This window comes from Barbus barbus, assembly GCF_936440315.1.
Source record: "Barbus barbus genome assembly, chromosome: 21".
Taxonomy (NCBI): Eukaryota; Metazoa; Chordata; class Actinopteri; order Cypriniformes; family Cyprinidae; genus Barbus; species Barbus barbus.
In genome coordinates, this window is record NC_136749.1 from 2204088 (window position 1) to 2228728 (window position 24641).

The 24641-nt window shown below is 39.0% G+C and overlaps 1 protein-coding gene across 3 annotated transcripts in view; it reads right to left on the bottom strand.

Moving 5' to 3' along the window:
- Positions 1-2363: 2363 nt before the first annotated feature.
- The window catches only part of LOC306887414 (plectin-like), a gene marked incomplete at its 5' end in the record, with an annotated part of 144687 nt that continues 122409 nt past the window's right edge, over positions 2364-24641 (bottom strand). For all 3 annotated transcript variants that reach the window (XM_079445109.1, XM_079445110.1, XM_079445108.1), the window contains 14 exons: positions 2364-3165; positions 3308-3412; positions 3645-10747; positions 10983-14336; positions 16614-16712; positions 16878-16982; positions 17062-17145; positions 17775-18131; positions 19660-19798; positions 20354-20529; positions 21274-21431; positions 22807-22990; positions 23477-23603; positions 24420-24574. In XM_079445109.1, coding sequence (XP_079301235.1) covers positions 4631-10747; positions 10983-14336; positions 16614-16712; positions 16878-16982; positions 17062-17145; positions 17775-18131; positions 19660-19798; positions 20354-20529; positions 21274-21431; positions 22807-22990; positions 23477-23603; positions 24420-24574 — 11055 coding nt within the window. In that variant the 3' untranslated portion in view covers positions 2364-3165; positions 3308-3412; positions 3645-4630. The remainder of the gene's footprint in view (positions 3166-3307; positions 3413-3644; positions 10748-10982; positions 14337-16613; positions 16713-16877; positions 16983-17061; positions 17146-17774; positions 18132-19659; positions 19799-20353; positions 20530-21273; positions 21432-22806; positions 22991-23476; positions 23604-24419; positions 24575-24641) is intronic.

The following is a 24641-nucleotide window of genomic DNA, read 5'->3' on the forward strand; positions in this document are numbered from 1 at the left end:
AAGCAGCGGTGCACGCTACAACTCCTTGCGTGGTGGTGGCGCCCAGCAATGCACGTCCAGCCCATCATGTCATGGTCGAAGGAACCGTAGATGAGCACTGTACCCGTCCTGTAAATGAACTCTACTTGTTTCCTGATATTACCACTGTAGAACCTCCAGAGGTGGCGGTGTCTGCTGCAGATCCTCCAGAGGTGTCAGTGGTAACCCTGTATGAACTCTCGCCCTGTCCTGTCACAGCTAAAGAGGCCATCTATGAATCCTCGTCTTGCCCGGTCATGGCTATGAAGGCCATCTATGAACTCTTGCCCTGTCCTGTCATGGCTAAGGAGGCCGTCTGTGAACTCTCGCCCTGTCCTGTAACGGCTAAGAAGGCCGTCTGTGAGCTATCACCCTGTCCTGTCACAGCTAAGGAGGCCGTCTGTGAACTCTCGCCCTGTCCTGTAACGGCTAAGAAGGCCATCTGTGAGCTCTTGCCCGGTCCTGTCATGGCTAAGGAGGCCGTTTGTGAGCTCTCGCCCTGTCCTGTCACGGCTAAGAAGGCCGTTTGTGAGCTCTCGCCCTGTCCTGTCACAGCTAAGGAGGCCGTCTGTGAGCTATCACCCTGTCCTGTCACAGCTAAGGAGGCCGTCTGTGAATTCTCTGTCACAAATCCGGTCCATGGACTTCCATTCGCTCGCCACCAGAGGTCACTCCTCCACCACATTGACTCTCTCTTTGTACAGACTGTTTCACATTACTACATTCTCCAAGTGTTAGCTGCCTTACCGAGTCATTCTTTGTTTATGTTTAGTTCCAGTATTGTCTAGCGTTTATCGCTCTCCTAGTAATCGCTACATTATGGAGCCCTTCCGTGTTTTCTAAGTTTAGTTTTTGTTTATAGCCTCATTTCCTTATTCCTGCCTGTGTATCTTGAATTAACCCATGTCTCGCCGTTCGGACTCTGTTTATACCTCGTTTGGATTTTTGCTCAGGTTCTTGGATTGCCCCTCTTGTCAAGCCCTTTGGATATTGTTCGCAGATCGACGACCCACGCATGTCCTAGGAATACTCTTGTGTCTTGCCCTCAGCCTAGCTGTTTATTGATGTTTAACCCTGCCTGTGTTTGACTTTGTTTCTTAATAAAAGCCTGCACATGGACCCGTACACCTCACGTCTCGTCGTCTCCGTAACAGATGCCCTAGTCCAGATCTGGGAGGAAATATCCCAGGACACCATCCGTCGTTTCATTAGGAGCACGTTATCAAGCATGCGCACACACACATGGGGGCCATAAATCTACGGAGTACCATTTTGAGTTACTGCGATGAAGTTTCAGCAAAATTGACTAGCCTGCTGCATCATTTTTTTTCACTTTAAATTTCCAGTTGTCTTTGAATTCAGCCCTTTGTAGGTTGATCAATTTTATTTCCATCAAACGATGTGGCATCCTTTCATTCCTAACATATTACCCAGTCCATATCTGTATAGATATCCAGCATGATATTTTACCCCTTTGAGATCTGTGTTTTCAAAGCCTATAAATCATAACTGTGACGATGAATTCAATGGAAAAAGGATTGACATATTTAGGTAAAACATAATCATGATAACCCCCCTCGCTCATCTCCTATAATATAATATAATACTATTACACTTTAGCTCAGAAATGACCTACAGCATGAACACATTACATTTGTGAAATTTAATTGAAAAATATATGGGGTTTATTATTACATTAAAATATAAAATGGGAAATGAGCATTATAGGTTTAGTTTACCCATACCGTCTTCCTTTCTGAGCAGCTGCTTCCTGAAACAGAGGGACACCAACCGAACACACGCTTATTACACCACAACCACATACTTATTGATTCACTCACAATTCACTATTATTTGCATATGGAATATTTTCAGCTCAGCTTTTTTTAAATTGATTTAAAAAAAATATTCTATCTCTCTGATGATCTGAAGACATACCATAGAGCTGCCATCATGCAGCATGGGCACAGTTAATGCAGGAGGAGCAGAGAGGCTGTCAGCAGTGTAATGACATAAAGGCAGGCCGTCCATAAGTGTGTCTCCCTCTGGGTTCTGTCTTTCATCCTACAGATTTAACACAATGTCATCTGAGCCTGTCATTTCACTCAACCACCCCCTAAGGACAGAATCCACCGAATACTGACTGTTTCTCTAATCAGCACCATACTTCCTGTCTGTATGTTTAAGCAGTCTTTGTTCTTTAACTGCTTACTTTGTAAAAGTATTCTGATATATGATTACTAGAAATATGTGTACTGTACTGTTTACATACTGGAATGTCATAGTGACATGGATGATCATTTAAACACAAGATAAAAGATAAAAAACAAACTCTACAAAGTCCGGAACTGATCTTTCGAAAATTATATTTATTTACACTTCAGTATAGTGTTATTAACTCACTCTTTATTACCACTATCTCTTAAGGAAAAAGTTCATCCACCAGTTAGTATTTCATACATCTTTTACTCATATAATCTTCCATATATTGGTGTAAATTCAAAAATCTATTCTTCATCTTTTTAGAACACTTAATAGCAAGTTAGTAAAACATGCAAAAAAAAAGTAAATGTTTTTACATATACAACATCAAAAAAGAACAAAAAAAAAAAAAGGAAATAAAAAAAGTCAAGTTCAATTAATATAAAAACAAGCAAAGAAATACATGGGAGGCAACGAATGACCAAAACATGTATGTTTGTTTTTTGGCACAGGAAATGTAAAAATTAAAAATGTTATTGCCGTATACTAAATTAACCTAAATACATTCGGTCAAATATGTAATCAGTATTTATTTGTATTATGTAAATGTGTAATGCAATACAATGGTTTGCATACTGTATCTAATGCATTGAGTGCTTTATTTAAAAACTCATATTGGGGCTAGAAACAATGTAGGCAATAGAACTCTGAGATTCTACATAAAAGTCCACAATAAGATCAATTTAATGGATCCAATTCTTTTGTTGTTTTGAATGATTTTGTGTAAACTCCAAAGTCCAGCTCCCAGCTGATGAAAACAGGAGCAGTCCACTAAAGTGTCAGTTCTTGATAAGATATCCAAGGCAAACTTCAAGGTAGCCCTAGCCTCTAGTGTCTTCATGCAAATGGCAGATGCAATGGAAGGAGGAAACCCTCAGTGAGGCTCTAAAAACAACATTAAAAATATACTGTGAAGCAACAAAATTACAAAAGGGCAACAAAACAGTGAATGAAGGGAAACAAAAATATCAAACATAGGTACATACAAGGCATAATCATAGAGAGATGGTGAATATTTAATAAATACCTGAATGTCTAAGAATGTGGGCTGCTGATGAGCATCATTCATCTCCAGATCCAAGACCAAATGTGAGGCATCATCAAGTTGTCCATATCCAGTAAGCGATGATCTCTGTGAGAGAAAAAAACATGACAAAACATACACTATAAATGACAAGAACTTTTATATGACTTAATGCTGTCAAGAAAATCCTTTAGAATAAGCAGACATACAGTATGGCATTCAATTTATTAAAAAAGAAGCTGATAGGTGTCTGTTGAGACAATAAAAATAATATAGAAAAGTAAAATCAATGTGGTCATTAGGAAAGAGCGGCAATAAATGTAAATTTGGTTCAACTTACAAGTACTACATTTCATCCAGATCTGCCCAGATGTTATGAGTGAGGAATGGATCAGACACCTGAGTCATCTGAAATCTTCATTGGATATCACATCAGTGGAGGACTGACAGTAAATCTGGGCCTTGAGGACTCCTTTATAGAGTAGTCAGGAGTTTTGAAAAGGACTTTGGAGACACACTGGATCCAGTAAATGAAAAATGGACTTTCATAACAAAAATAACATCCAGTTTTAGGGGACATTAAAATTGGCTCGTTGTACAAAGTGCTTGCTCCTCCTTTAGTGTTTATGTATTTTTATGTAGGTGTAGTGGTTTTTTTTTACATTCTGTGAAACCAGCGGCAACTTTTATTTGATATGATGGCTAGCATCCTCTAATATATCCATCTATCAAATCTATACAAATATGTAAAAATAACCACACTCTTTGTTAATTAATTACTTTTTTTGTAAAACTTGGTATATTTTTTCTGGTACATTATGCTTAAATAAACCTAAGTATAAAAAGAATTCCCTAAAATAACATGTAGAAATGTAATAGTAAGTAATATTAAATACAGTCTAATCAGAGTTTGATTTAAAAAAAAAAAAATTCTCCAAAATGTAATTTGCTGTATTTGAACTTTTCCTGATTTTAGATGCTGTACTTAGTATAAAACAAGAAAAGAAAAATATCACTTTCAAAATATGCAATATCTGTATGAACTGAAATAAACCTACATTAGATAACTATGATTAAAGCTAAACAGGCAATAGTTCTTAGGCATCCAAAATACATAAAATGGGAACTTAACCATCGCCAGACAAAAAGATACTGGCAGTTTTAGGAATGCATTTTCCTATACCAAACACATGCAAAGCAGAATAAAGTGATTCTATTTTTCTTGACTTAATTTCTGTGTCTTATGTAACTGTAGTGTATAGAGTTGTAGAGCATTGATAATGAAAGCTGCAGGACCATGTGGTAGGTTTGTTGTGAGGTGCGGCTTTAAAATCTGCGGCTGTAACCAGAGGACGTATATGAGGATGAGGAGAAGTTCATGCTAAATCCAGAGCCAGTTGCATCAAAGCTGCCTCTTCTTGAACCTGACCTAGAGCCTGTCTTGGATCCAGACCGAGATCCAGAAGCAGATGCGGCACCACTGGCATTGTAAGGACTGTAGAGACCTTTACTGGATACTGATGAAGCTTCCAGAAGCCTAAGGCCAGATCCCTCCTCAACCATGCTTCTGTCCATGGCATCTTTGTAGGAGATCTTCAGTTTGGTTTTGGGGCACGTAAGGTATTTTGTGTAAGCACTCACATCTCTGAGCTTTTGTGCTGTACGGCCATCAATAGCAGCTTTCCTGATTGCCTCCTCTACGGAGATTCGTCCCTCAACCTCTGGCTCAATAAGGCCACCAGTGAGATACTGCACTTCCAGGAAACGTTGTCCTGCCTCATAGTAAAGCCAGCCTTTCTTGAGAGCCTGAGCAGCAGACATTCTGACTTTAGTGCGAGGATCCTCAAACCCATGGAAAGCTTTCTGGGCCAAGCTGAGTCTGTCAACCATTACCTTGTCTATAAGACCCTTCTCTGTGGCTTCGGCAACTGAAAATTTCTCTCCAGTAGATGGGTCTATTATGCCACCAGTGCAAGCCTGTGCTTCCAACAGTCTCTGGCCAGTTATAGAATCCACTAAGTTCCTACGCATGGCTTCAGTGACAGAAATTTTTTCTAGGCTATCTGTATCAAGCATTCCAGCAACAGGACCGGTCTCTTCGGTTGGATCGTTCCATACAGTTGCAGGAGTTTTGATGGAAGGTATGGGGCTCATTGGATAAGAGGAGGTGGAACCAAAGGAAGAGGAGCGGGAACGGAAGCCACTCATGTTTCCAGAGAGCATATCAGCAAATTCTGTGATAGAAAGTGTGCCAGCACGGTACTGCTCAATTGCACTGTGGTCAATAAGACCTTTTGCAATAGCATCATCAATGTCATACTGTCGACCTGATCTTCGGTCAATGAGTATAGACTTTTCTATCCCTTCTGAGGATGTCATTGTGATTTCTTCCCATTCGCACTCTTGCTCTGAAAGTTCAATGTAAGTCTGATGGTCAATTAGTCCTTTGCGGTAGGCTTCATACACAGACATCTCTTTGCCCGAGTCAGGATCAACAATGACGACTCTGCGTTTGCGAACAGAGGATTTGGAAGAAGTCTTTGACTCGCGTTTCTTTTCTTTAAGAAGCAAGAGCACAAGACCTGTGTCCGGGTCGACAATACACCTGTCCATCAGTTGCAGGTAGGTAAGATTCTCCTCGGTGTTTGGGTCAAAGAAGCCCTTGGTGTCATCCGATGGGTCACTGAGGATCTCGTTCATCTCCTCATCGAAAAAGCCTCGGTTGTAGGCCACTTCAACTGGCAGTCGGTGACTCTGCTCTGGGTCAATGATTCCTCCAGTAGCAATCTGGGCCTCGAGAAGACGAATTCCATGGTCTCTCAAAATCAGGCCCTTTTTCATAGCTTGGAACAGTGAGATCATTTTGCCTGTATAAGGATCTCTATAGCCAGTCACAGCCCTCTCAGCAGACAGGAGCTTGTCTTTGAACTCTGGACCGACGATTCCCATCTTGACTGATTCATTTACAGTTAACTTGAGGTTCTTGATAGGGTCAATGATATAACCTGTGGCTGCCTGAGCTTCCAGCAACTCGAAAGCAGTGCCTGGCCTGATCATATTCTTTTTCATGGCTTGGTAGATAGACAGTCGGTCTTTAGTAGACTCCACAAACACGCCAGCAATACAGCTTGAGCCCTCAAGGTATTTTCGCAAGCTATCGCTCACCTCCTCCACCGTTAGTAGCCCCTCATTAAGCTTGCTGACTGTTTGTTCATCGATGATTTTTGAGCGGAATAATTCTTCGATTGTTATTTCTTTTCTGAGACCTTTGAAGAGCAGTCTTTTGTCTCCTAGAGACAACAGATATTGCCCATCTTTGTCTAGCTTGCATCTTTTCAGAAGCTGAGAATATGAAACTTTTTCATCAGTCAACGGGTCAACGTATCCTTTAACCTCATCAGAGAGCTTTTCGTTTGTCTCTTTGTTAATATATCCACGTTGTGTGGCAATCTCTGTTGGCAAGTGGAAGTTATATTCTGGATCAACGATGCCGCCTGTTGCTGTTTGAGCTTCAAGAAGCCTTAGGGCATAGTCTTCTGGGACAAGGTCTTTTTTCATTGCTTGGAAGAGGGAGATCACCTTTCCACTATATGGGTCCTTATAGCCAGTGACTGCTCTCTCTGCAGACAGGAGCTTATCATGAAGTTCTGGACCCACCACACCTTTACGCACTGCTTCATCTACAGTGAGCATTTCGTTCCTGACTGGATCAATAATGAATCCAGAGGCAGCTTGAGCCTCCAAGAGGGCCATTGCAATGTCTGGCTTAATCAGCTCTCTCTTCATTGCTTGATAAATGCTCATCTTGGAATTTGAATCAGTCACCACACCAGCAACACTGCCAGTTCCATACAAATACTGCTTAACACTTTGCATCTCCATGACATCCTGCATAGTCTTATTCTCTTTCTTCAGCAGGTTGTAAGTCTCAAGGTCGATGATACGGGCATTGTAGAGATCTTCAATAGTGATTTGACGTCTTCTTGTGCTGCCGGTCTGGGTGCTCCCCCCTCTAATGATTTCTCTCTGCTCCAGAATCTCAATTATAATGATAATCATTCGTTCCTTTGTTATATTGCCAGAACGATATTCTTCTAGAAGCCGAGCCCTCTGATCTTCCGGTAGTAGATTTGAATTCATGACATCCCAAAGAGACATAGATCCCTGACCTTCAATGGGTAGGTCAATCTGGGTATTGGATAGATCACTCTGGGTTTGTTCTTCACTGTAAAGGTATGTCTTCTCCACAACCGTTGGGGCCTGTGGTTTGGAGAGCTTTAGTAGATGTAAGCCTGTATCAGGATCTGGCATGCACTTGTCTTTCAACTGTTTGTATGATACGTTCTCATCAGATGCAGGGTCAGAGAAGTACTTGCTTTCAGCAATGCCGCTGGCCAGCTGTTTGGTAACATATCCACGCTGGATTGCAGTCTCAACAGGAATACGATGGCTGTTTACTGGATCAATAATTCCACCAGATGCCAGTTGCGCCTCCAAGAGTGGCATGGCATGTTCTTTGGGGATGAGGTCTTTGTCCATGGCTTGATATAGGGAGATCTTATTGCCTGTGAATGGGTCTTTATATCCAGTGACAGCTTTTTCAGCAGAGAGAAGTTTCTCATGAAGCTCTGGGCCAACAAGACCTGCTTTAACAGCATCATCCACAGTGAGACATTCATTTCTTGATGGATCCACAATGAATCCTGTGGCAGCTTGAGCTTCAAGCAGGGCAATACCTGTGTTCTGTCTGAGGAATTTCTTTTTCATTGCTTGGTAGATGCTAACTTTCTCTTTTGTAGGCTCAAGGTAAACTCCAGCAATGCTCTCAGACCCTTGGAGATACTTGTTGACCAAAACGTTTTTGCTGACCTCTTTTGGAGTCTTTTTACCTTGTTCCAGCAAATCATAGGTAGACTTATCAATGATTTTGGAGTCAAATAATGCTTTGGCTGGAACTGGTGCCCTAAGTCCCTTAAAGCAGCCCTCTTCTTGTTTCTTGGCATCTTTCTTAGTAACAATTTCAATGAAAACCTTTATAATCTTTTCAATTGTCATTTTCCCAGATCTGTATTGCCTTATTAGGTCAAGCCTTTGCTCTTCAGTGATATAGTCAGAGTTAATGAGCTCCCATAAGGTAACTTTTCTCCCTTTGAACGGTCCACTCTGAAGTTCAACAGTTGCCTGAGTCATTGTGTCTTTGGTCTGGGCATCAGTGTACTTCATCTCCTCTTTGGCATTGATAGCTTGTTCAGACAAAGGCAGAAGTTTAAGGCCAGTCTTTTTGTCAGTGACACATCGTTTAAAAAGCTGTGGATATGTGAGATATTCCTGAGTGTTTGGGTCAAAGTATCCCTTAACTTCATCACTTGGGCTGCTCAAAAATTTCTGGGTTGCATCATCAAAGCAGCCCTTTGTGCAGGCAATGTCATGTGGAATACGGTGACTTTGAACAGGATCAATGATGCCTCCGGTTGCCAGTTGTGCGTCAAGCAGTCGGACTCCTTGTTCCTTCATGATCAGGTCTTTCTTCATAGCCTCAAACAGAGAAATAGTTTTTCCGGTGTAAGGATCTTTATAGCCTGTGACAGCTCTCTCTGCAGACAGTAGTTTTTCATGAAGTTCTGGACCAACAACACCTGCTTTGACAGCCTCATCTACTGTAAGTTTTTGGTTTTTAACAGGATCTATGACATATCCTGTGGCAGCTTGTGCTTCCAAGAGATTAAGAGCAGGCCCAGGTCTCATCATGTCTCTTTTCATGGCATCATAAAAGGACATTGTTTGTTTGTTTGAGTCAATAATTACTCCAGCAATGCAGTTAGTACCCTTCAAGGCATTGCGCACATGCTCCATCTCAGACACGTCTTTTACCAGCAGTTGTCCTTTCTGCAACTTGTTATAGAGATCTTTGTCAATAACTTTTGATTCAAGAAGTTTTGTAGCAGGTACTGGTGCTCTCAGGCCATCAAAGGCAAGCTCATTCTTTTTCTCTTTTTCTTCTGCCACAGTTAGAACAATTTTGATAATCTTTTCAACTGTAATTTTTCCTGTTTTGTACTGGCGGATAAGATCTTTTTTCTGGTCTTCAGTGAAGTACTCAGAGTTTATAATCTCCCATATGGTCACAGTCTTTCCTTTAAAACGTCCGAATGGCACAGACACAGTTGTCTTGTCAAACACATCTCTTGTTTCCTCATCTGTGAATATCCTGGCATTTTGAGCAGCCTCCTCAGAAATGGGCAAAAGAAGAAGTCCTGTTCCTGGATCAGTGACACACCTTTTTAGTAGTTGTTGGTACATCAGATTTTCTTGGGTGTTTGGATCATAGAATCCCTTGACATCATCTGTTGGATTTTGTAGGATTTTATTGGTGGCTGCATCAAACTGACCCTGCTTATAAGCTATTTCATTTGGCACACGATGACTATTTACTGGATCAATAATGCCACCTGTTGCTATCTGAGCCTCAAGCAACCTGATGGCATGATCCTCCCCAATGAGACCCTTCTTCATAGCTTCAAAGAGGGAGATCTTTGCCTCTGTGTATGGATCCTTGTAGCCAGTGACAGCTCTCTCCGCAGACAGCATCTTGTTGTGAAGTTCAGGTCCAATTAGACCCTCTTTAACTGCCTCATTGACAGAGAGTTTCTTGTTTTTAACTGGATCTATTATGTATCCAGAAGCAGCCTGTGCCTCCAGCAACACAAGCCCTGTCCCAGGAGCAATCTTCTTCTCCTTGACGGCTTGATAGATGGGCATTTTTTGATTTGGATGCACAAGCAGGCCACCAATGCAGTTCTTACCCTGAAGAACTGTTTTAAGTTTGTCTGTCTTGCTGAGTTCTTGGACTGTGGTGTCACCGCTCTGGAGCTTATCATAATCCATTTTGCTTAAAAGTCCTACTTCAAAAAGTCTACTTGCAGGGACCTTCTCACGAATGCCATCGAAGGATAATGGAGAGAAACCATGTGTGCCGTCAACATCTTCAGAAATACTTTGACCATTGAGGACTTTTTTGCATTCTGTCTGGATGTGAATCTCCTGGGTGATTTTTTGGGTAACCTCCATCTGCTGAAGTTTCTCACGCAGTTTCTGGTTTTCTTCAGCAAGAACCCTTTCTTGTTCAAGCCTTTTCCTCTCAAGTTCTTGCATCTCTTTCTGCTTGATGAGCATCTCTTGTTCAGCCTCTTTCTGTTTTATCAGAGCAGCATCCATAGTGGCCTTCAGTTTAATCTTCTCATCCTCCATTTGTTTTCTTTGACGTTCCTGCTCATCCTTAAGGGCTTTTGACTTTTTGACCTCATCTTCAAATTGGCTCTCTAACCTCTTCTTTTCATCCTCAATTTGTTTTTCCTTCTTCAACAGCATCTCCTTTTCTGACAAAAATGTCTGCTGGAGAATTGTTTTCTCCTGTTTAATTTGTTCTTGCTGAGCATTCGCCATCTGAAAAGAAGAAACAATGAACAAAGTTAAAACAATGTTAAAAAAAAACATTCAGACAAATCATTTTCAATTATGTAAATATCCATTTTATGATTAATGTGAAATCATTAGGGAATATAATCAAAGATTGGAAAATTTGTTACAAAAAAAGAAACTGATTTAAAGCAATGTTAGTTTTTGGAGAGCGGGTTAACAATGACATGAGCAGCAATTTATGCCATCTTTTACACAATACCTCTTTAGACTTTTTCTGTAACTCTTCAGCCTCATTTTTCAATTTTGCCTTCTCTTTCTCAAGATCAGCAATGGCTTTGCGCAAGTCTTCTGCTTCTTTGTTACTGCCCAATCTCTGTATTTCCAATGTTTCAACAATTGTCATTTTCTCTTTGGTGGTAAGCTCGGTCTCATGAAGTCGGGCACTAATCTCATTTGCCTGCTTCTTGAATTTCTTGGCTTCCTCCTCAGCTCTAGACTGGGCATTACTGAGCTGGGACACCTGAAGTCTAAGTTTCTCTGCCTCAGCTGTTATCTCCAACTGTCGTCTGCGTTCCGCTTCCAATGATTTTTGGAAGCCCTCAGTTTCCTCCTCAAGCCGTTGCTGCATCAGTTGTTTGTCTTCAAGCAGCTTTTGAGCTTGCTCTTGGGCAAGGTCTTTCTGTCTCTGTAGCATTTCTGCCTCTGCTTTAAGTTTAGAGGCCTCCTGAATGGCTTGCATCTTTTCTTTAAGCATCTTTTCAGCAAGTGCTCTTTGCTCGGCAAGGTCAGTCTCTGCAATATGTCTCATGCGAGCAGTCTCCTGTGCCTCAATGCTGAGCCTGGCAGCGTCCTCAGCAAGTTTTTTCATGTTCTCAGCCTCCTCAGCCAAGAATTTTTGACTATTATCTTTGTCTTTCTGGATGAGACGTTGGTTCTCCTTTTCAATTCTGAGCTTGAGTTTGATGAGCTCCTCCATTTGAATCTTGACTTTGAACAGTTCCTCCTCTACCTGGGCTTTCTGTTTAACGGCATCACTGACCTCGTCCTTAAGGCGATAAAGCTCCTCATCCAGGAGAGTCTTCTGTTTGTCTGTCTCATCCAACCGCAGTTTCACTTTCGCAAGCTCTTGCTCAACCTGAGATTTCTGCTTAAGTGTTTGCTCTGCAAGTGTCTTGTGCCTAGCCATCTCCTCATCAGCCAGCTGTTTCTGTTTCAGCGCTGCTGCTTCTGCCTGGGCACGCTTTTCTGCCTCTAGCTCTGCCTCTATTCTGAGCCTCTCAGCGGCTTCTTGGGCTTTGGCCTGATTGGCTGCCTCAACCTCAGCAGCCTGACGCTGACGCTCTGCATCTTCTGCTTGTTGGCGGAGGAGGACAGCCTCTTTCTCTGCCTTTTCTTTGGCCTTTTCTGCTTCTTGGGCAAGCTTCTTGGCTTTCTCAAACTCCTCCTTGAGCCTTTTCTGTACCAGGCTGTCCTCCTTCTGCTGAACAAGAACACTTTGGACTTGCTTTTCAGCTGTAATCGCTTTCTCAGCAGCCTCTTTGGCAGCAAATATTTGCCTCTCAGCTTCTTTGTCAGCATCTTCTTTTTGCTTTCTGGTCTCATCAGCTTTCTTTTTGAGACGCCCCACTTCTTCCTGGGCAGCCTGGCACTGTCGAGCAGCTTCCTGCTCTGCGGCAGTAATCTTTTTCAGTTTTTCTTCAGCCTCCCTTCTTCTGTTTTCTTCCTCAAGGGCAAGCTTGCGTAGCTTCTCGGCTTCCTCTTCAGCTCGCAGTCTGCTTTGTTGTGTTTCATCTGCAATATTCTTCAGCTTATTCAGTTCAAGCTCCAAATCAAGCTTGCCAGATGAAGCCTTCTCAAAGTTCACTTTCAAGATACGAATCTCCTCTTCAACTATTCTTTTCTGTTTGAGAGTTTCATCTACAATTGTTTTCTGTCTGTCTAATTCCATTTCAGAGGACTTGTTGAGCTGTTTGATCTTCTGATCAATGTCTTGCTTGTGCTGGCTTGCCTGATCTTCAAGAGCTTTTCTCTGGTAAGCCTCATCATCGGCTTTTCTTCTCAGGCGTTCATTTTCGGCCTCTTTTTCTTTTAGAGCTATCTCTGCTTCAGTTTTCAAGCGAGTGCCCTCATTAATGGCAGCAAGTTTCTCTTTGAGAATTCTCTCAGCTTCCGCTCTCTGTCTCGCTGCTTCTTCCTCAGCCACCTGTCTCTGCCTCTTTGCCTCTTCAGCAATGGCACGGAGCTTGGCTGCTTCATCTGCAAGATCCCTCAGTTTAGCAGCTTCAACTTCCAGGAGTTGTTTACTCTTCTCGGTGGTGGACATGCTGTCTTTTTCAGCTTTAGACTTCAGCTGCAAAAGTATGTCCATTTCACTTCTAACTTTGGAAAGCTCATCTTCTAGCTGCTTCCGCTGCTGCTCTGCAGCACTAACCTCATTCTTAAGACGGTACAGTTCATCGTCGAGCAGTGATCTCTGTTGCTCGGCATGATCAAAATCAGCCCTCAAGCGGATCAGCTCCTGCTCTGCAGAGAGCTTCTGTTGCGCTGTGCTCTCTGCCAGCTTCCTCTGCCGCTCCAGCTCTTGCTCTGCCATGTCTTTCTGTTTCAGGGCAGACTCTTCAGCTTTGGTCCGTTTTTTGGCCTCACGCTCAGCCTCCTCTTTCTGTTTTTCAGCATCTTCCTGTGCAAGAGTCTTTTTATGAGCTTCTTCCTCTGCCTGGAGTCTTAGACGAAGGGCTTCATTGGCTTTTTGCCTCCACTTTTCAAGCTCCTTCTCAGCCTCTTCCCTTGCTTTGTCTGCCTCCTCCTGTTGCTTCTTGAGGCGTTCTGCCTCCTCCTGCAGTTGTATGACAGTCCCGTGCTTCTCACGGAGCGACTCCTCAAGTTTGGATGTTTTCTCGACGAAGGACATGCGCTTGCTCTGCAGCTCAGCAGCGGCACTTTTTTGAGCTACGTCTTGAGCGAGCTTGATTTGTCTGTCTTTCTCGATCTCAGCCTGCTTCATGTGTCTTTCTGCCTCCTCTGCCTGCATTTTGAGCTTTGCAAGGTCATCCAGGGCTTTATGCTTCTGCCTGGCAGCCTCTTTCTCTGCTTCAGCCTTCAGCTTCAACTCTTCCTCCGCCATCCGCTTCTTCTGGGTCTCCTCGTTAACCTGCTTGCGAAGTTTCTCAGCCTCTTCCTGAGCAGCTTTGCGAAGTCTCTCCGCCTCTGCGGCCTTGTCTCTAAGCTGTGTGAGCTCATCTTCTGCAGTGGACTTTTGCTTCAGTGTAGTTTCCAGCTGAAGTCTTATGATGCGGATCTCCTCCTCTATTTTGGACCGGCATAGTAGAGCCTCCTCCACTTGTTGGCTCTTTGATTTTATCTGTTGTTCGGAGAGGTTTTTGAGCTCGTGCAGCTCCAGCTGGATGTTCTGTTTTTGCTTTTGAGCATCCACAGCAACAATCTCTCGTCTGCTAACCTCCTCTTGCATCATGAGCCTGAGCTCCTGTGCCTCTTTCTCCGCTTTGGCAATGGCCTTGGCATGAGATTCAGCTAGCTGCTTCTGTTTGTCTAACTCTGCCTGCATCTCAGCCATTTTTTTCCTCTCTTCTGCTTTTAGTTTCTCAGCAGTTTTCTGTATTAGTGGAAGTAAATCGTAAAGAAAATTATGATTAAGATTAAGCATGACGGGGTGTTAAAGGAGTAGTTTACCCAAAAATTTAAATTCTGTTATTATTTACTCACCATGTCATTCCAAAACTGAATTACTTTCTATGATATTATATTTTCACTTTCTTCCATAGAACACAAAAGGCGATGTGTGTGATATATCTATACACACACACATATATACATATGTATCTCGGCCAATATTTTTAACATAATAAAAGTAAATGATAACAGCAGATGTCAAACTTCAAAATGATGATGATGATAGCTTTGTTTGAGGAGCAGATCATCAATCAGCAAGTTGCTATTCACTAGAATATTTTTCACTGAATAGCGATTTTAAGATAATTGAATATTTTCAGAAATCTAGGAAGACAACACAAGTTTTATGAACGGCTGTTATCATGTTTCATCATTTTTGAAGCTTGAAAGCTTCAGATCCATTTCATTATTAAATGTTTCTATTTTGTGTTCCATGGAAGCAAGAAAGACATTTAGGGTTTGGAATAACATCAGGATGAGCAAATGATGACAAAAGTTTGCATTTTTCAGTGAACTAATTCTTTAAGTGTTAAGATGATTATTTGGATCAAAGAAAGACAGGCTTAGATGCAACATGGACAAACTCATGACAAACAGGATTAAGGTAAATTAACAGGCAAAAATCATATGCAATCATTTGGGTTATGGTAAGATGATATAATTAATGTATGGAGACACAAGACATTGGTTTACACTACACTCTCACAGCATGCGAGGGAGAAGCTCCCAAATGGTAGCACTATGAAAACCATTTACTACATTCCAGTTAAACAACAACAACAAAAAAAAAGCTCTGCAGAAAAATATAACTATAATAAATATGCTGTTGCTATAAACTAAATGACTGGATGAAAACTGAGCACACAATTAATGCAAACTACCAGTGTGTTAAAAATAATTCTGCCTTTCTAAATATATATCATTGTTAAAAAATTAGGAATTGATTTGGTGGCCTGAGAAATGGTGAGAAAAACAGAACAACTAAATACCAACAGTGCAAGCAAGTACTCTAGTTAGCAATGAACAATGAGCTATAAGTGTTAAAAGCAATGATTCAGGCAGACAAGCAGGTCCTTATTCACAGATAAAGAGGAACGTTTAGTATGAAAAGAACATGATCTAAAAATGACCTTAAAATATAACAAAAATAAGGGTAGTAGGAATCTGATTCTCAAATAAAATTATTTACATCTATAGGAATATAGGAAACTTCAATGATTCTCTAAAGTTTTCAGTGATGAATCTTAACAACATAAATAATTAAAATATATTAAATATAAACAATAAATATATTAAAACTATGACTACTTTATTATATTTAAGTTATGTATTATGGAGACCATTTAAGGTAATTAAAAATAAATTAAGTAGATACTTAATTATGAGCAATTAGATTTGAGCAAATTAGATATGAGCAATGAGAATCAGAAAACTACAATGAACAAAAGTACCATAGAAAGGGTAAATCATAAAAGCTTAATGGAAGAAAATTCAGAATATTCATGAAGAAGGATACTGGAATATTGGTATGAAATTACTATAGCATAATGAAAAGTTTTACCTCTTTAGAGCCCAAAAAAGATCAAGCTATCATCAAGACAAAGCACTGGCAAGCAGTTAAGAGAAGCAAAGAAATCAAAGGTTAGGGTTTGAAAGACATACAGTAGTGAGAAAAGTATATAGGAAAGGTTGGCCTCATATGACTTGCTTTCCCTAGTGTGTATCAGACACTGTCTGATGTACAAATACATCCTTTACTGTGCTGTTAAAATACGTCAAAATACCACATCAGCTGCTTGTACCTTTTCAAATAAATTAAATTAAATGCATCTGCAAATTAATCGTCATAAGCTATTCTTTCTTCTATTTTTGTTGCAAAAATTAAAGTCTAAAAATAGGAAAAAAGAATAAATTGCCCTTAACAGATAATGTGATTATTAATGCTTAATATTTTAATCAAAGCATAATTAGGGCAGGATTTATTCAAATGCATTCTATCTGCCACATATCTCTGAAACACTAGCAGTAGAATACTATTGAAAATAGTTTTATTTGTGCCCAAAATGACATAAAGGACATGTCGAGTCAACCATACATTAATTGTATCTAGATGTGTTTTTCTGATGAATGGTTGGTTGGGTTGGTTAATGTTAGGTGTTGGGTTAGTGTGGTATGAACAGGGTCCCCTGATGCCACGCACCTCCTCGTTCTCGATGCGCCGCTGCGTGTCTGTGATGAACTTGATGTACTGACTGGTCAGCGTCATCAATTCACTATAGCGAGTTCTCAGAGTGACATACTATGGAAAAGACAAAGCATATTGAAAAATTATAATTTAAATATTTAAATTAAAGTTGGCAGGATAACATAAGTGCACACTGAAAATTAAAATGATAAACACCATAGTAACCTATGCAGCAGTCAAATAATGCATAAGAGGTGAATGATCTGAGCTCTTTCTAACCTCTTGAATGATGTTATCAGAGGCAGACTCCATCTTGGTTTTCTTCAAAGGAGAAGTCAGAGGTTCGACCTGAGCTTTGTAGGCAACCAACTGAAGTTCATAGTCCTGGAAAAAAGTTAAGATTGTAGCACTCCAACCACAAATTGTAGATAAATAATAAATACATTTATATACTCTTTCTTACTTTAATGGTATCGATGTAAGCTTTGGCGTATTTCTGGCACTCATCGACTTTCTCTTTGTTTTTCTCAATCTCTTCAAGCAGTTTCTGTGAAAAAAAATCTCCATATTATACTTATACCTTTGCAACAGGTTAACAAAACGAATCTCATTGGAATGTATGACAGAGAACTAATGCACATCGATTAATATTCCAGAAGCTTCTCTTCTGAGACTTAAAACATTCCTCACAAGATCTTTATTGATCTTGTTCCATATTTCACACAGCTCAAACTTTAATTTTTAAAACGCTACACTGCACATCTGTAAATAGATATTTTCATGTTTATGAAATGAATAACTATGTAAATACAGCGAGAGTATGTGATTTATTTGTCTATCTGTGTACATTTAGACACGTAAATCAGTCTCTGACACATACTATACAAAATAATACTTTATTACATTTGATGTCACTGGTTATTGTTATTTTCATTGATAAACATTGATCACTAAATGAGTTTAACGGTAAATATCTAATGACAAAGTGAGGCATTTAATAAGTGGGTGTTGGGTGTAAATGGTCATAGCATTTATACTGTTCACCTTTGGATAGGCAACTTAGATTATCACTAAAAAGTCTTCAAACAAGTGTGAAGTATTGCTTAACCCACTATTCGTCACTAGCTGTTAACCCAGGGTTAAGCGCCGATGGAGAAAGCGTGTGTCATTCAATACCTTCTCCTGTGCCAGTTGCTCTTTGAGCGTCTTGCTGTCGATTATGGGCACGGCCTGGATCTTCTCCTGCTGCTGTTTGGCGTCTGCGATCCAGCAGATGAGCCAGTCGTAGCTCTCCCTGTAGTAGCCCAGCTGCCGGCCCAGCTGCTCCAGCTCGCGCTGCCGCAGGTCGATCTGGGCGAAGATGGCGCGCCAGCGGTCCTGCAGGCTACCCAGGAGCTGCCGGTAGTGATCCAGCTCGGCGTCCCGCTCGCAGTGAACCTGAAGCATGCGCTGGCTGACCGCCGTGGCCTTGGCCAGCTCACTCTCCATGTCATCAAACACAGGCCGCTGGGTTTCTGCCTCCGAACGCATTCGCTGAACACAAGTGAACAAATTGACTTCATCCCAACTTTGATGTAACTACATTATGCATACAGTACACTAGGAGGTATATATGTTTTTTTCATTAAAATAACTGTCAAACATCCCAACATTTGGCAAAAAGTCTTGATTTAATAGTATAATGTGTTTTTTCTGTTAAAATATTGTTAAATTTAGTTACATATGTGACCCTGGACCACAAAACCAGTCATGAGTGTAAATTTTTTGAAATTGAGATTTATACATCATCTGAAAGCCTGAAAGCTGAATAAATAATCATTGATGTATGGTTTGTTAGGATAGGACAATATTTGGCTGAGATACAACTATTTGAAAATCTGGAATCTGAGGGTGCAAAAAAATCCAAATCCAAAATAAGTTCTTAGGAATGCATATTACTAATAAAAAATGAAGTTTTGATATATTTACGGTAGGACATTTACTAAATATCTTCATGGAACATGATCTTTACTTAATATCCTAATGATTTTTGACATAAATAAAAAAATAATAATTTTGACCCATACAATGTAATTTTGGCTATTGCTACAAATATACCCCAGCGACTTAAGGTTTTGTGCTCCAGGGTCACATATGGATACAACAATTAATTTGTAAGTTGATTTCCCCAATAGATCCAACACTGTGGCTTTCAAAACAGAATTTATTTGTTTGAGAATCAGCCAAATTGACACAATCCATGATATCAGTCAATTACAAATACAGTCTGTTTGCCCGACCAATGGCAGATTGGGAAACCTGTTTGAACACAGTCATTATTTTTGCTCTTCCGTTCAGCGTCAGAGAAAAAGCACATTTCACCATTAATGTCTGCCAAGGTTGGTTTGAACAGGCTTAAAATGCCTTTTTAAACACAATTTTACACTACTTTCTCTTATTCATACATCTACATCAGAGGGCCACAACCAACTTCTAAGGTGACTTGAAGACTTTCTTGATTTAAAATAATCCAAAACAAGCATTAAAATATGCTAAAACAAAATTGATAATATTTTTATTTTTTAATTCACTCCCCTCAACAACTGTAAAATTGGTGTATATGAGGAAACCTCATTTTAAAAATGTTAAATGATTTCTAAAGCGGGAAAAGTAATTTAAATGAATAAAATCCTTAAACATTTTTCATAAACAATATACATTTTTGTTTTTATGCCAAGCTGTAAAATATTTGAATTAATATAAATTGTAAGTACGCATATTTGTAAAAATCCTCAACATTAATCCTTATCCAGTAAACCACAAACAACTAGAAACATATCAGTTAATTGGTTAAAAAGATCAGGATCCTTAAAGAACATTCAGCTCTTAAAATTTTGGGAATCCTAAAACTGAAATTACAGAAACTAGAAATGTCAGGGCTTAGAATATAGTTGTGGGCCTCGGAGTCAATAAGGATGAGAACCACTGACCTATATCCTTGTACATGTTACAAAAAGCTACAAGATTCATCTAGCGTTATACAAAACAAAGCATCAAGCAGTAAGTGAGCAGTGAATATTACCTTGAGCTCAGAGCAGTAGCTGTCCACCTCCTGGACGTTTGTAGGAACCGTGTGAACCTCACGCAGGCGAGTCTCATATTTCTTCACCACATCTTCTGTCCCTTGTGTGTTCCGGATCACAATTTCTATTGTCTTAAGTCTACAGAAAAAAGAATTGCCTTGATATGATCTTATGCTTAAGATTATTAGTGCATAATAAGACAGACAAATGAATAAGAGACGAAATATGAAGGACAAGCAGCAGCAGAAATGTAACCCTGGAGCACAAAAGCAGTCTGAAGTCGCTGGGGGATATTTGTAGCAACAGCCAACAATACATTGTATGGGTCAAAATTATACATTTTTCTTTTATGCAAAAAATCATTAGTATATTAAGTAAAGATCATGTTCCATGAAGATATGTTGTAAATGTCCTACTGTAAATATATCAAAACTTAGTTTTTGTTTAGTGATATGCATTGCTAAGAACTTCATTTGAACAACTTTAAAGGAGATTTTCTCTTTTTTTTTTTTTTTGCACTCTCATATTCCAGATTTTCAAATAGTTGTATCTCAGCCAAATATTGTCATATCCTAACAAACCATACATCAATGGAAAGCTTATTTATTCAGAAACTTAATTTCAAAAACTTATGGTCCAGGGTCACATATGCTGTGCAAAGACAAATACTGGACAGGTGAGAGCGCTCCTTACTTCTCCAGGTAGACTGAGGACAGGTTGTAGGTCTGGTCCATCTTCTGCAGGGTGATGTCCAGCTCTGAGCGCAGCACTGGCATGCTGGTCTGCTCCGGAGAGGACAGCACCTCCTCAGCTTTCTGAGACACTCGGTCCAGGTTCTTCTTAATGACGTCCAGCTCCATTTGCACTTTCTGTTTGAGCCACATTGATTCATTTGGTTAAATATGACTAAATATTAAAACAGTTTTGTTGCTTGAAATAGAATAAACGTTCACTGAAATAAAATGAAATATAAAAAAAATATTTTCCTTATTTTCAGGCAACATCTTTAATTTTTTAGTTTAACTTGATGTACAAATATAACAAAAAAAAACAAAAAAAATGAAATAAAAATGTCTAAAATCTCTCTCTCTCTCTCTCTATACAGTGACAAAAACAAAAAAATACTAGTTTTAACTAAAATGAAAATTGAAAAGTAAAAACTGATTCAAAATATGAATACAAACTATAATAGTATCTCAAAAACACTAAAATAACACTGATTATAACTTATTCTTATAATGTGACATTATTTTCAGGACAGAATTTTAATACCATAAGGGGCTAAAATCTCATCACTCGGATTCATTTATATCTAATATTGTTTTAGTATTTGTTGTTCTGTCTTTAATTTAGTTTGTATTACTGTAATAAGCATTTAATGACAATCACAATAAATCACAATGAGAAAAAAACTGGCTCTATTACAATAATAAGAACACCTCAGGCAAATGTGCATAAATGTCACAAAAAACAATATCACAAAACTCTTAATGGTCATAAATTGTGATTTTGGGGATGTGTTCTTGACATGTCACAAATATGATTTGAATTTGTATACACATTCTTGAGTTTTAACTGGATAAATGATAAAGAGCCAGAGCTTTGTGTCGTACTCTCTGATCAGTGGTCTTCTGCATGCAGTCTCGGAGCGGATCTTTATCCACAGGTAACCGGATACGGGTCACCGTACGAGACTCGCACTCTTCGATCTGCTGGCGCAGGCTTTTGATTTGGGTGATGTATGACTTGCATATGGATTCATCCTGCTCGCCTGCGAAGAGAAAAGATTTGTTATTACGGTTTTCTAACAACACTGAAGGCAAACAACAGTTTATCTCTTCATTTATTGGTCTGCTGCAGCCAACATTCATCACACTTAGTCACGTCACACACATTCATCAGTGTTAGTGGCTCACATTTCATCCCAAAATCAAAATAAAACAAAATTATTAAATGTGTATAAAGAAAATTAGGCATATTTTGGGAACTCTTACAGCTAAATATGTTTTACTGCATTCATTTATTTGTATTTAAATAAATTAAAGTACAGCAAGCACTACCATGATGCAAAATACTATACACAGTATATATTATATCTATATTAGTGCTGTCAAACGATTAATCGCATCCAAAATAAAAGCTTTTGTTTACATAATATATGTGTGTACTGTGTATATTTATTATGTATATATAAATACAAACACATGCATGTATATATTTAAGAAAAATATGTAAAGTTTATACATTAAATATATTTATATATATATATGATATAAATTATATGAATATAAAAATATACATGTAAATATATGTAAATACATTCAAAATATATGCTGGATGTGTGTGTGTCTTTATATGTACATAATAAATATACACAATACACACATTTTATGTAAACAATGTCATCTTGGATGCGATTAATCGTTTGACAACACTAATTAGATATAGATAGATAGATAGATAGATAGATAGATAGATAGGTTAGACAACTTTAATAAAATAGCTAAAAACTATATTGACATAAAAAAAATATTAATGACAATAACACAACAAAACTAAAAAACCTTTAAGTTAAACTGAAATAAAAACTGAAAATATAAAAATTAAATCTCAAAATATTAACAAAAACTATAATAGTAAAAAATAAACTGATAAAAAATAAAATAAAATAAATTAATAAAATCAAATTGTATTTGTTTTTTACGGTTTTAGTTTTAGTTAACTATAATAATCCTGACATGTTTCGATGGATTTACCCACTCGGATGTCATCTAAATGAAAACTATATATGAACTACACAGATTCAGAAATTCATGGTTTGACCAGCTGTGTGTATTTTCTTCTATACTATGCCACTATGTTGAATGTTTCAGTACATGCACACTCGTTAGAGATGCGCCGTTAGCTAAAGCAAGGAAACAAACGATGACAAAAGCTGACACTACATGTTTTTCCATTATAGAGCAGCTCCAAACTCTGCTCATCACGGCCAGCAGGAGCACAAGACTCACCCTGTGCTCTGACAGCTGCTCCTGAAACGTGAATTCAACAGTTACCCAACATCCACAGAAACACCACCCTCATGTTTCAGTGTTTCATGCCATCGGTAACGCACAGTGGGCTCTATCAGGGGTTCGTGTCTGTACCTTTCTCCAGGGTGCGGAGCAGGTTGTCGTAATGCTGTACGGTCTCCTTATATTCCCTCTCGATCTGCATGCTGTCACTGGAATCGAAAAGCTTTGAGTCCTGGCTGTCCTTGAGGAAGTCCTGATAGTGCAGCTGGAGGTTCCTCAGCATCAGCTGGTACTCGCCTGGCTTCATCGTCTTGAACTGAAACATACAAGGAACCTTGGCTACTTTTACATTCAAAATGCATCTTTCCCTGAAGTGCTGTATTTGATTAGTGCAATGACAAAATTAAAATAATCCTTAATAATCTTGATCTAGTCTCGTCTGAAATCTGTTGCAGAACTATTCTCAGATGTTATAACAGCAGAATCATGTCTACTCTTTAATTCATTTAGAAGAGCCTTTGAAGGTCCTATTATTCAATAAAGCAATTTTCCTTGTTTACCGCCTGTTTCCTTAATATAACTACAATCAAGTTACTGAATTAGAGGTAAAATCCCATGTTGTTTAATGTAGAACATGTGTTTTTCTACTTCTAAGTTTCACAGCATATATGCACTGATCTCTTTCAGAAGCAAATACATTTAATCAATGAATTGTGTTGTGTTAACTTAATGGCTAAATCGTCAATTAATGACTAAATCAAAGAAGTGTGTATTTATGTCATGAATGAAGCGTAGAGCGGACCATGGTGATGTTCCAGGAGTGGATGAGATGGATGTCTTTCATCAGGTATTGCCAGGACAGCAGACTCCTGAGGTCAGTGTGAAGCGTCTGCCACAGAGCCAGAGTCTGCTGGTGACCGGCCTCCAAACTGACAGAAACATCAACATAACAAAAGATTACTGTCAGAACCTTACAGTGACTGTCAGGTCATACTGTTTACTAAGAAAAGAGAAATCTGGAGAAAAAAAATCTTAGCTAGTTGCCAAGACAACATTTCACTTATTTTTTTAGCTTAACTTTTTTTTTTTTCTTACTTGTATTAAAATAACTACCACTTATATAGAACAAAAGTACACATACTCTATTACAAAAAAACTAATAAAAATTACTAAACACAACAAAATAACTAAAACGTTAATTAAAACAAACAAAACAGACCCAAGCTCCCCCCCCCCCCCCCAAAAAAAAAAAAAATTTTTTTTAAATATGAATAAAAAATATATTAGTACTATTATATAGTACTTTTCTCAGCGAGTTGCCAAGGGAAAATTTTTCATTTTTATTTCAGCTAGTTGCCGAGGCAACATTTCTCGTTTTAGTTTTTAGCTGAAGTGCACAAATAAATTAAATTAAACGTAAAAATAATTAATAAATGAATAAATACTATAAATACTCTTAATAAAAAGGACAAAAACACAGAACAAAATTACTCAAACTTGAACAGAAAATATACATCAAAATATATATAAAAAAATAAAATAGCATATCAATGAAACAAAAAACAAACAAACAAATAATAATGACAAAAACACAAAACAAAATTATTAAACTTGAAAAAAAAAAAAAAAAATCTAATTCAAAATCTTATGAAAACCTATACTAGTACATCAATGACACTGGTAGACAGTAAAGAGCAATGTTTGTATGAAGTACTCCAGAAAACAGTGTAGTGTGTGTAATATACCTGGACACGGTGTCGACAGCCTCCTTGTTGACGGGCGGCACGAGGAAGCAGATGGACGGCACAATGGCCTCGTCTCCCGAGCGGTTCAGAACCTTCCACTTGAAGGGCTGTGAGTTATTGATGAGCGCGCACTCGTCGCCCTTGTGCATGGTGATCTGTCAGGAGAAACAGGGGTTAAGCCTGCAGCACAAACACACTGAGACAGGCTAGTGTTCATTTCCT